The sequence below is a fragment of the Aulostomus chinensis genome, chromosome 4 (assembly GCF_037954235.1).
Source record: "Aulostomus chinensis isolate RoL2024-O1b breed Wild chromosome 4, RoL_Achi_v1.0, whole genome shotgun sequence".
NCBI lineage: Eukaryota > Metazoa > Chordata > Actinopteri > Syngnathiformes > Aulostomidae > Aulostomus > Aulostomus chinensis.
This window is the reverse complement of record NC_141323.1, coordinates 11,098,590-11,111,910: the sequence shown is the minus strand read 5'-3', so window position 1 is coordinate 11,111,910 and position 13,321 is coordinate 11,098,590. Positions and strand designations below refer to the sequence as shown.

Below are 13,321 nucleotides of genomic sequence, written 5' to 3'. Positions count from 1 at the left end.
CTTTTTTAGGGTTTGTCCTCAATGGGGTTGTTTTGCAATAAACTGTTAGTGAGTTCTTCAAGCTTCAGCAAAAAAAGTTGGAGGCGTGAAACCTCCTCATTTGGTCTGTAGATGTCTGTAAATATGTGCATTACAATTGTGAGATGATTTGTACCTGTCAGTCCTCCATTATCATAGGGTTAGGAATGTACGCCACTGGTTTTGAGTCTTTTCCACCAATAAATCTTAATTTATGAGACAAAAATGTGAAACACTGTCTGGTCTCACCCTCTCAAATGTGAGCTCTTTGTTTTTAAATATTGCAGATTAGATATCTTCAGGCCTTGGATCGTCATTCAGATAAAACCAGTCATTTGACTCTGGCATCTTTGTGGAGGTCTTTTTTAATCACTTACTCTCTGGTAACCAACCTGCGATGGAGTGGATCGACTTTGATAAGTTTAAGTTGATTTTTTTTCACCCTTTAAGTGCATTCAGTCCAATGCACCTTCAAGATATTTCATATTTTATTTTGCTGGACCCATAACAGCTATAAGGCTTCCCTGCGTGGGTGGAGGGCCCATCAGAAATACAAACACTGTCATTTCTTGGACTACAACATCAACGAGAGGCACTTAAAATGCTGAAACCGATGGGAAAATGCAGTCACGGCGAGCAGCGGTGGACGAGATGTGAGGCTACACAGCATGGTGAGTTTGACAGCGGTCTCCAGGAGCCGCGCCGAAGGGGCTGCTGCTTCTCACTTAGATTCCACAGTCATTTTATCGCAATAAATGCATCAGAATAATGCAAAATAACTACATCGTGATGCTGATTTGTATAAAGTTTACACTTGTGCTTTGTCACATCGTTTCACAAGACGACAAGCAAATGACTTAAACGCTCATTTTCTGAATGGAGTTTGGACTTGATTTGAGGAGGGGTTAAGTTTTGTTGTATCAGGCTAAAGTTGGATGAGGTGACCGCTGCCCTGGAGATTAAACGATGAAGGATCAATCCAAGTGTCAGCCGTGAGTTGCAGCACATGCATGTTCCCCATGTGCAGATGTGTTCAGCTGGCTTCAGAGAGAAACTCACCAGGGGAAGTCGGGCTTATTGTTGGCTCACCACACACCTCTGTTCTTTCCCTGCCCTGCTGGTGTTTTCTTCCTCCAAGGTCAGAACCATGAAGTTTCATAATCTCAGGCCCCAGGAGATTACTCACTCTCCCCATCATAAAGCAAACGCCTCCCTGGCTCTGTTGCTCAATCTGTCCTGTCTCATGTTTGAGAACCCTGTGCCAGGTAACGCTGTTCCATCAGCTATTTAGCAGCCCGCTGCCTTCGCGATGAGCTTGTGCAGCTCTCGTTGTCGTCGCCGCTGCTATCATTTGTGTTTTAAAGTGAGGTCACTTTCCAAGACAGGGCAGTGGGTTCATCTGTAAAGTTCGATTCAAAACCGGGTTTAGTTTTGTTCAGGTTCAGGTTTGGGGTCGGGTGTTTATTGGTTACAGTAAGGAGGAAGAGAAGGCATTGCACCACTGAACGTCCTCACAAACACAGCAACACAAACAGGAGCCTCAGCCAGTAGTGTTGCTACCCAGCTGTTTAAATGAAAGACGCTTTTCAGTTTAATGTACGATTTCTCAGCAGGCAGTGAGCAGTGTGAGCTGTTGATTAAAGAAATCAGCCTGCGTGCCTCCAGAGTTATATTTAACTCCAGAGCAACCAAGCTAATCACATGAGTTTGGAAAGAAGCAGCTTGGGTCTGATGTTGGAATATTGTTTCTACTAAAGATGGAAAAGATTAAAATGAGAATTACATTTTACTGATATTTTCTCCTCTTGCTTGTCTTTCATTTTTCTTCTACCTTTTCAAATCCACATTCCTCACCTTCTTAGTATTTCACATCTCCTTTTCATTTTCTTATCTTTTACCTTCTTCTAATGTTGGTTATTCTCCCCCTCTTAAGTAAAAAAACTATTTTAAGCTTTGCTTGTCTCTTCTTCACTTCTCAATTTGTTTTCCCCGTCTTTCTCTTCATTTGTTTGAGTAATAAAGCCCAATTTTCTGGGTGGTCCCTCCACATAAACTCCTTGTGGTCTCCACAAAGACTCCTGCGGGGAGTTGAACCGTCTCCTGTTTGTCCTGTGCTCCGTCCTCCATCCTGCACTCAGTGAACCACACTGGAAACACGGTGGCAGAGCTGCAACACGAGAGCAGTTTGGTTCTCAACTCTGAGTCGGGGACGCAGCCTCTTGTCGCCGTGTCGTCCATCTGCAGGTTTCACTTCTCTGTTTGCAGACAAACGTTTGCCACTGTTATTCCCCTCTCTTGCTGATGCGGGACTTTTTGAGGATTTACAATGATCTGATATGCTGATGACACTGCAACTTTTTTCTTTCTTTCTTTCTTTCTTTTTTTTTTGATTTTAAACTCTATTTCAAATTGTGTATTTTTTTTGTCCAACCAGTCAGTATCGATTTAGGAGATACAGGCGTAGTTGGTGTGACGACAGCCGGAGGCAAGGACCGCCGCTGAATGCTTTTCTCCATGGAAAAGATGTCTTCATTCAGGGGTGAAGGGTTATTGGTCTTAGAAAATGCAGAGGCTCAGCAGTACATTGAGTATTTGACGTTTAACAAGGCTGCACGGCGTCTTTGATAGTTGGTGAATAAGAGCAGCTTTACGTCTGTTACAGAGGAAAGATGTGAAGACCTCCAGTGTTCCAGCATATTTATGTCATGGTGCACAAAGTGTGAGTGTGTGTGTATACCCATGACTGCAGGAATGTTGGGAGGAAAGGTGTAGCCCATGTCAACTTCCCCCCATGGACTCAACAGGAAGTAACATAGAAACACAAGACTGAGGTGGGGTGGTGGGCTGGGGCGGCATGGACAGTTTAGAGGGAAGAGGAAGGAAAATAAATTGGTGACAAGCCAGATGATGATTAAAAATGACACCAAATCAAGAGTCGATCATGTCGAGGTTGACCAATCACCCGCATGTCAGCTTGATCAAAATCTTACGCTCATATTCAGTGCAAAGTGTGTACGAAGAAGGAAGCGCAGCAAAAATACAATGTGTTTTATTTTTGTTCTCCAAAATGTAGGCTAAAGCAGCCAAATCACCATGTTTAGTCTTCCTGTTGCAGCCATAACACGCAAACACACACGCCAAAGCTTCAGGGTCCGTTCAGCTGAACTAAGCAGGGTTTATTTTCTTCTTTTCTGCACACAAACGAGCACGGTGAGGTCATCTATTTACAGCCAGGAGGTGCGGACAAGCGTGACGGTGCTAAACAAAGGCAGGAATGCTGCAGGTGTGTGTGACGTGATAAAAGGAAGACATAGCATTTCCCTCTCCCACACAGACTCCACTTGAACAACCAAGGTTATTCTTACGGACTCAGATAAGGACCATACCTGATACCATCCCTCTCTGGGGTTTTGTCTCTCAGGTCTCTCTCTGTCTAAGTTCCTTCTCTGCTCTGTCAGTTTGGATTCTTGTGTTTTCTTCCTCTTTTTCTTTGCAGGCGTTGCTTTTTGTCCTCTCTCGTTCTTCCGCAGGAGTTTATTCTTCAGTAGCAGAAGGCTTGGGGAAGAAATTATCTGATTCATCACAGTTGTATCGTTCTGTGGAAAGTGCACTTTTCTGTCTGATTTATGTGTAAAATAAGCCTTTATATTTTCCACACCAGCATTCACACTGTTCAGCCTTGAGTATCTGCACCTGAACTCCATTCAGTAAAAACGAGCATTTTAAAAGTCGTTTGCTTATGATTTTGTGACAGAAGCGGCAAAAACTTGAATTATTACTTGGCACAAACCGCCATCGTCGTGACGTCACTTCGGCATTGTTTTTGTGTGTTTATCACAATGAAATCACTGCAAAGTCTATGTAGGGATGTGGCAGCGATCCAGAGGGCCGTAACACTCACCGGCTCTCCTCTCCTCCTCTCCTGCTGTCAGGGAATGAATTTTCACATCTGGTTTTCATCGTTTTACTTCTTCAAATGAACTTCCTCCTCTTCCTCCAGCCCACCTCCTGATAATGTTACACACCAGGCGTGACAGCGCTCAGCTGTACAGCAGGTCTTCACTTTAAAGCAGCAGTACAGACACTTTGGTCGAGATTAAATGTTCCCCAAACTCTTGATTGACAGCAACACAAATCGCCACGGTTTCGTGAGTAAACAGGCGAGTCTTGTGTTTTTCGGTGTGCTCTGAAGGTGCGGTATCGTTCGGTTTGGTTTTTACAATTATGGTTGTGTCACAACGTATCGTTTAGGTGCTGAATTAAAACGTAAGATAAAACCATACGCAGATGATCTTTCTTTTTACTGCACAGAATATGATCCTTCGAATCGGTCAAAGAAAACAAAAATGCCAAAAGCAGAAGGGAAAAACATAAAGGTCAGTTTCACTCACTGTAATTGTGTGCAAAAAAGGGGGGGTATTATTATTATTATTATTATCATCATATTTTCCAGTACAAACTAGCATATATGAGGAATTATTTTCTAAGTTGTCATTTTGTTCCCAACTGGTTAGCTCAGTGTGGTGTGGCAGGCTGCAGCTAAAGAGGCTGTTGGGCTATTGTGGGTTCATGTCTTCTCTCTGTCTCTCTTCTTCCTTCTGTCCTGTGTTGGTCTTCCAGTTCCACTGGGAGGATTTGTCTTGCTCTTAAAAAGCACCATGACCTCATCGTGTTGTAGCTCCGCCCTGCTCTGCTTCTCTTGTTTGCTTGGATTTGATCGCTCTCATCCTCCTGGTTCCCTCGAACCCTCGCCGTCATGGTTGGTGCACAGCCCAGACTGGACAACATGGAGGTGATAATAATGTGGCACCAATGACTCCACCACAGGGTAGCAAAGACATCAGATTTCTCTGAGAAGTCCTGTGTTTAGTGGGGCAGGTTCAGTATGTCACGATGCCCTGATTGATGGGCTGGGCTGGAACCTTCTGGTTTTCAGCTTAATCTGCCATGACGAGACCAGCTGGTCCGTCTGAGTATATCCGACTTTGTGCTGGTCTAATTTCGAAACACAGACAACACGATGGTTGACATCATGGACACAGGCAGTGGCACTGCAGCCACACAAATGCTGGCATTGTAGGGTTTACAAATGCAAGCTTTGTAACGTGATAATGAACTGGAGAGAAAACACCATGAAAATGTTCAGAACATCACCTTGCTGAACACAAAGCAAGGGTAAAGCAGCTAAAGCTGAAGCAGCTAAAGCTGAAGCAGCTAAAGCTAAAGCAGCTAAAGCTGAAGCAGCTAAAGCTGAAGCAGCTAAAGCTGAAGCAGCTAAAGCTAAAGCAGCTAAAGCTAAAGCAGCTAAAGCTAAAGCAGCTAAAGCTCACTCAACCGCGGAGACAGTCCGTGTTAACTGGGGTCATTAAAGTATCAGCTTTTGTGTGTTCGGCTGTTCAGCAACCTGGAGCATGTTTCACTGAGGACAAGTTAGGAAAGTCTCAGTTCGTTCTGCAATCCAGACGGATGAACACAAGGAGAACTCATCGGTTCCAGCCGTTAAAGACTGTTGCTCGTTGACGGGTCTCTCAGTCTGCTATCAAATTAATTCAAATCTTCGGCTTTTGAACTGTCGATCAAACAAGTAACTGAAATGAGAGCCCAGTCAGTAAATCAAAAAAGCCAGTTAGTTTGTCACATTTGTCAGGAAGTTGAAGATGGAGTTTTCTTGGCTTCGATAGAAAGAGAAAGCTAATAAAAAAAAAATGCTCTTTATTTTACGGTTGGGTAAAGAAAATTAATATCAGATGTTTAAACTTGGTATCAGCCTCAAAGAGTCCGGATCACATGAGCTATAATTTTAAATTGTCAATTTAGGCTTCGGGTTATTATTGTAGGGATTTTTCAAGATCTTCTGACATTTTATGGTGGAACTGGCAGCTCCCACCCATAAGATACTAAAAATACATGACTGAAACGCACACACACGCTCTCTCACTGCACAGTCCTGAGATTACCTCGAGGGAGCATCATTTATTAGCTGCGATATTTTTAACCTCCCTCCATTGGCTCTTTCTCCTTCCTCTCCACCAGGGCTGGCGAGGGCAGAAAGATGGCTGATAATCTCCTTACCTGTCACTTCCTGGTCCGACCCGGCAGGTGCTTAAGATCGATGGAGAAAGTCTCCTGCACGGCAGTCACAGTCAGACAGTCAGTCACGTTTCACGTGAAGATAAACAAATCTGTCAGCACCGGTGTGGTGCGATGCGCTGAGAAGATGGACTGACGTCATCAATCTTTGTGTGTCCTTCTTAAATCCTGATGAGTCACGGTCTGTCTGATGGACACTCAGGACACCTTCTGTCCTGTATGGAGGAGTGATTCAGGTTAGGTTAGGTTATAGTGATGAATAGATCATTTCAATGACCGTCAAACCCTCACCATCAACGATAGAAGCACCGAAAACTAAGAGTTCATTCAGAACCTACGGAAGTCCATTCAAATCAAGTCATTCTCAAAGAATTCCCGTCTATTCCGGGTGCATTGATTGCTATTTGGGCTGACAACTGTTTGTCATTTCTGTCCCTGAAATGGCAGAAAATTTCCCAAAGCTCAGAGTGACGTATTCACATGGCTCAGTTTGTCCTGGCAGCCCCACGAAGCTCCCCAAAATATTCCATTCACATCAAAATGAAACCGAGGGAAAAACACCAAGTCGTGTCATTTCAGAGGAGTGACGTGATGTAGCCGTATTGACCTCACATGTATCAGCTGATCTCATCTAGACGCCTCATCTGCACTTCTCCATGGTGACGACCGCGTTCCCCCCATCAATGCACGTGTGTGTATTGCAAGTGTATATAATTCTCAGCAGCTCTCCCACTCCTGTCCTTTCTCAGCGCTGTAAACCAAAGATTACAATGTTTGAAGCTCTGAGAGTGTGTGTTTGTGCGTCTGCACTGTTTGCAGACGTCTTTCTCTGGAGCAGAGTGTGTTATCCATATAAGGGTTCCTTCAAAGCCTCCCTGGATTCGGCCCTAAGTGTGTATGTGGTCTTTAATAGATGCCGAGGAGAGCTGCACTTGACCATGTAAGCACACACACACACGCACACACACTACGCCGGGGAATTTATCTCAGCACTGAAACACAGTACTGCTAATCCCAGTGTAACCAGTTCATTTCAAAGCCCGAAGAAGCTCAGAATGTTGATAACAGGTTGTGGCCAGATTTGACTTTGTCTAAATAGATTATTGAAGGTTGACAAACGAGTTTATTCTGGCACAGGAATCAAGTGAGGAAACTCATTTGCAGATCGCACAGTCTCTCTGAGCACATTCGCTCTTTCAGCCTTCTGTAGTTCGTTTTTGTTGTTGTTTTGGTTTTTTTGACTGAATTTTTAACAAAGTTGGCCTTCGAGTGACTTTTATCCGTGGACATTGCACACTCACATATAGACAACAAGTCTGTGAGAGATCAGGTAAATTCAGGGGCGGTGATACGGATGAAATTATAATCTAGTTAACGGCCAGCTTTTTTTTTCTGGATTGATTTTGCAAGCACAAACGAGGTTTTTGTGTTTGTGTATGTTGTTTTTTTGTTGGTCTGTAAACCCCCTCTCTGTGCTATGGTGCAAATCCTCACACTAGGAACACATTTTAGTCGTTAAGGAATGCAATAAATACAAGACCAAAGTCAGCTTCAACAGCGGCTGTATTAATGAGGAGTTTGCGGGGTGCTGGGCCGCCTGCGTGTTCTGGATCCTGGGATCTGCATGTCGTCGGATTGAAAACACTTGGATTGTTTTCGAGGTCAGTGGACAGGCTATTTATAACCCAGCATGCAGCATATTTGGCTTTGTCATACGTCTTTAATTACAACTTTACATGTGTTTTCTTCAGTCGCAGCTGCACGTGCTTGTAAAAACAGGGCTTGAATGGAATTAATTCACGAGATGAGTTGAAGTGAACTCACTCGGTCTGCGTGGGTATTTTTCCTTTATGACGTCAGCTAATGCAGGAGAAGCAAAGGGTTTGAGATGAACTGAGGCTGCACTCGTCCGTCATCTTTATCTAGAACGTTCTCTGACAGATGAGGTCTTTTTTGTTTGGTCCTTTTTTGTCCCTTGGGGCCAATTTCTGAAGCTGTTGAGCCTCACATGGAGCTTCTTGACTTGACAATCACGTGCACAAACTCGCTGAACACATCCTAATCTGACCCACAGTCCTCGTGTGCTGTCAGCCGAACTAATTTTTCAACTTTATTAGATATTTAGTTGCAGATTGTTACCGTCATGGAGTCTGTGAGATCTTCCTTGCAGCAGATTTCCATCTTTTTGTCAGCCACACCAAAAAAGGGGTCAAAGAACAAGGGCTAGAACTAGAACCTCAGTCATGGCCAAAATGTTGTACTTGAACACACCGCAAAAACTTCAGTTGACCCTCTGAGCCCGCTCCGTTCACTGAAACTGACCAGCTAGGATCAAAGTGGTTTCTCCTACCGACGGCAACTGGAAGAGCTGCCTGCTGGTGGCGACATGCAGGGCATGCTACAAGGACCAGAACCGCTGATACTCAGCGACAGCCTGGTGTGTCAGAGCCTTAAGTGAAGTCACTCGTCATGGGATGAAGGCTGATTAGAAACGTGTTGGTCATGCGTTGACCCGCTAGCTGCTAAGCTCTTGTCACGCTTTAAGTGCCAGTCTGATAAGCTTTTTTTTGGGTAGTAGCCTGCAGAAGCAGTACAGTAAATCACCACTGAGGTTGTCAGCAACGCAGGCGGAGTGAAACATGTACACATGGAGTTTTATTCAAGCTGCCACAAACCCCTCTCAGTACTGAAGTCAATTAAAGATGGATTACCGTTATATTCCTCCGTGGCCCGACTCCCAGCCCCCTCCTCTCCGCTAAGACCCCTTAAATCACAGGATCAATTGTAGAGAAGTTTAAAACAGAGTTCATGCTGTTACTGTTTCAGCTCCACCTCAGTGGAACAAACTCCCTTTCAGCACCAGATCAGCTGAGTCCCTGCCTCTGCACATGTTCATCTTCCCCTTCTGTATTTTGTTTCATCTCTCTACGTTCAGCCACTCCTTGATGGTCCCTGGTTTTTTTTCCCTTCTCGCCTCTAGCATGTTGACTTGTAACCTTTGTTTGGCGAGAGCTGTAGATATCAGAAATAAACCCACGCAGGTCGTCTCCTCCCTCTCCACCATCATATGAGGGCGCCTGGTCGCGTTAAACGCACCACCATGCTGTCTTGCACCCTCCAGCGCTGTGTAACAGGGTAAAGGGCATACAGACAAATCGCAGAGACACTCTGCTTCCTGAAGGCCTCCAATTATCTTATGAGCCTCATCCCACAGGTAAAAAGAGAAGAATCCAAGTATCTGCTCGTCTCTTGTCATGTCTGTCACGTTCGTCTGCTTTATTTATCATCTAAGAATGAGTCTTTGCTTTGTTTGTGCCTGTCAGGATATTATTTTCTAGGCTTTCTTTTTCTTTGTTTTCCAACCGAAGCTTCTCTGTTCGTACGGTCCATGAATTCATCTCGCGTCCTGCTGCTTTAACTGTGGCGCCATTTTGCGCTCTTGACAAGCAACCAGTGAGATTTATCGACTGATGCAGAAATGAGTCTTGGAAACGAGTTAGCACTGTCGAGTCGTCTCCTTTGGTTAAAGGCCTGAAATAATGGATGTGGTTCACTCAAGCTTATATTGTCAACATTTAGTTTTTGGTATTAAATACATCAGGAAATACCACCATCATGAGTTTTGATGCTTTTGATGTTTCTGAAAAACGGTGGTCGCTAGCAAGTGTCTGAGTCAGACTGCAGAGGTTGTCATGGAGATTAAATGTCACCACGGTGGAAACAGAAGAAGCTTGGTGATGGCGATGATGAATCGCTGCTTCGTGGTGTTGGTCATAGCATAACATTTGCCACACTCCGAATTTTTGACAGTAATACAAAATCCTCTGTATAAATTCCAGTTGGCTTTTCGTCACAGAGATGCTAACTTCCTGTTGGACTACAAACCTCTGACCAGGAAAACATGTCCGCCTGGTGTGCTGCTGCTCATAACCGAATAGAGGCTGTATTGTTTAACTGTCTTCAGCCGACTTGTGACTGAAGCGTCTTGTTGGATTTCTTCCTCAGGATGTGGAGAAGGAGAGAAGGTTGCGGACGGAGCTCAGCCGGGAGGAGATCAGACAGAAGATTGAGCAGTACAACTCGCTGACGAAGAACCACCTCAAAATGACACTGGTGAGTAGAGAAGACACTTGGACCTGGAGCTGGTTCCTCTGTTGGAGGCATGGCACTCTTCTGTTTACACTGGAGTAGGGAGACGCTCTCCTGTCTGACTTTGACCACAGAGTCATGTGACCCAAGCACCAAGCAGCATCGTGACTTACACTAGACTGTGGTATCGGACGTGAAGGACAAGCTTCTTTCTGAGTTAGATTTAGGAATGATTTATATGTGATTGGACTCAGTCGCTGTATTATCTCCTCAGCAGAAAAACCGCACTGTCCCCCTGAATTTTCCCTCAATTAAACTGCAGTTTTCTTGGCCGGTGTCTTTTTCAGGCCGTTTGTGCGCATCGGACACAAATGGTGAGCTGGGGAAATGAGGATTTTCCCGAGTGAGAGAATAAACGTGAAGTGTCGATCTCGCCCAGTCAGATGTGGTGGAATCCTGATAAAAGCCTCATACAAACACCCAGCAGCACAAAGCGAGAGCTGATAAAAGCCTTTGTTTTGTAGATGTCCAGTATCCATCACTAACTAAGGTCAACAAGAGCATGAATGAACAGTTAATTATGCTAATCAGCACTCTTATATGCTGTGAGTTGCCCTTATTATGAAGTCCAGTCACGTACGAGGAGTTGACCTTGTTTTCTTGGAGGTGTAATGTGCGCGGGGGGGGGGGGGGGGGGGGGGCAAATTGAGGCATCCTCTCTTGTGATCCTTTATCGCTGTAGAAAACGTAGCCGTTCATAAAACAGCTGAGCGGGCGTCGGGGTGAGAGTCCTGCAGGTTTTCCGTGTTAACTTTGTAGGTGTGCTGCTGATGCCTCGATGTTCCCGCCGCCTTCCTCTCGCCCTCGGCATTCCTCAGCCGTCACATCAGAGTGATGTGATGTTATTCCTGCAATTGTTCAACCTCACATTGTTTTCCTTGGCGGTGAGGAAGGTGTCTGAAGTATTCACACCACCGCCGTGAGGCGCAGCAGCCAGTTTCTGAGAGACTTCACACATCTTAAAAGGGACTTTCTAAATTCCTTCAGGTAATCAGGATTAAAAAGCACTCGATTATGAATTCATCGTTGAAGTCCTGTGTTGAATCCTGTTGTGTGTAAAACCCTTTCAGAAAGGTTTCCAACCTGTCGTGAATTTCAGGTTGCTCTGTTTGCTCTGCTTTGCTTTTACGTCATCAACACATCTCTGTCTATTTGTCCTCCTTCTGTCTCATTTCTCATCACCTTTGTCCTTCATTGTCTTCGTATCGCTTCATCTCTCCATCTTCACCGTCTCCTGTGTTTTGACTACTTCGTCATCCTGATCTGGATGTCCGATTGACCTGCACACACCAGACACACACACAAGCACACACCCATGCACACGCACACACACAGTCCTCTGGGACTCATGTGGACTAATGAGATTAAAATGCTCTCTATCAGGCTTGGGCCATCTGTCTTGGGAGCCATACTGGGCTTGTTGGGTGAACTGGTCTCATCTGCAGAGATCATGGAACATCACATGACTTTGAGTGTGGTGACTCATACATACATCCACTCATATTTATTCACTTTATTGTAAAAATGGTCGTCTGAAGTGAGATTGGAAGGAAGTTGACATGAAGAAGTTGGCCAGCCTGGAACATCCTCCAAAACTGGATGCCCCTGAGAGCAAAACCAGCTGGTTAGACCCTGAGTTCTGTGTGAAAGTGTAATTTCAGAATTTTACAAGAAAATACATCAAAGTGTATACATGTTTCTGATACTGTGTAGTAGTGAAATACTGTGTTTTGTCTTTAATTGCTCCCAGCTAAAGATCTTTCTCATTCTCCAAATCGGTTGTCTAAGAATCGAGGATGTAAACAAGAGGCCCGACTGATTTTCCTGTGATACCTCTGCATCTCCTCTAGGGTCCGACTGGTGTCTATACTGGTTTCATCCAAGTCCAGATGGATTTGAGGAGGCCAGTGACGGTGCGGGGGGCTCAGAGAGGAGCAGGAGGAACCATGGTGGAGGAGGCCTTCTATCTGCCCCGAGGAGTCACCAACACCCTCCACATCAGCTCCAATAACACAGTCAAACAGGTGGCCGACACACACACACACACACACACACACACACACACACACACACACACACACACACACTCTCTCAGCCTGCTAGTTGATGAGTATCTGATGACACATGGGCAGGAAGTGTGCTGATGTTGATGTTTTAGTAAGAATGTAATAGACTCCAGTCTGCTCAGGGTGTTGTTTTTTGGGTTTTTTCTTTTTACAGCCAACATTCATCCTGTCCTTGAGAATTGTCTGTCAGGAACACAGGACCTGAATAATTTGTGTGTGTGTGTGTGTGTGTGTGCGCGTGTGTGTTTGTGTGTGTGTGTGTGTTGTCAGGTGATCGTTGCCCTGCTGAACAAGTTCACAGTTGCAGATAACCCAGCCAAATACGCCCTGTACAAACGCTGTCGCCGGGATGAACAAGGTAAGATTCATTCCATTCCTGCCACGTTAGCTGTCAGACGCTTGGGCACTGACATGCTGTCGATGGCGTGTGCGTTTGTGTTTCTGTGTGACAGGCATGTGAGTGTATTTCCGGACATGTCATCCTCCTGTGGCTCGTAGGGTGCTGCAGGGCTCTCCCCACTATCAACACTCACCAGGAGTATATTTATAAATACATGAATCAGTTGTAGGGGATTCCAAATATGAGCTCTGAGTGTCTGATACGCTCACTGCCCTTCCTCTCCAGGGCCAGACAAGGAGACGCATACCTTTCTCTCCTCTGTGTGTTCGTTAGGGAGCTGAGACCTATGCTAGTTAGCTTAGCACAGCTCGTAGTAGTGGGTGGTTTGCTCTGTGTTTCTTGGTTCAGGTGTTTAAGCAGCAGGAATGCTCTTCATCCTCTGACAAAGTCAGCCATGATTGTAGCAGCAGCCGCTCTTCTACTTGTCTGGGAAAAAACCCAACAAGAAGAAAGTTTTGTTAGCCGAAGTTACGACGGTGCTTTTGAGGTGCTGCATGAAATCACTACGCCCAGCCAGAAAAGTAGTTCCAACTACATGTCTGATTCTAATATTGCAATGTCTCCTCATTTGAATGACTTTTGCCGGAGCTATGCTAAC

At 45.0% G+C, this 13,321-nt stretch overlaps 1 protein-coding gene across 1 annotated transcript in view; it reads left to right on the top strand.

Annotated features, from left to right (window-relative positions):
• Positions 1-13,321, top strand: part of rassf3 (Ras association domain family member 3) — a 64,622-nt gene that overhangs the window by 43,070 nt on the left and 8,231 nt on the right. Inside the window, exons 3-5 of the mRNA XM_086201758.1 lie at positions 10,114-10,221; positions 12,108-12,281; positions 12,594-12,681. Of these exons, the coding sequence (XP_086057884.1) occupies positions 10,114-10,221; positions 12,108-12,281; positions 12,594-12,681 (370 nt within the window). The remainder of the gene's footprint in view (positions 1-10,113; positions 10,222-12,107; positions 12,282-12,593; positions 12,682-13,321) is intronic.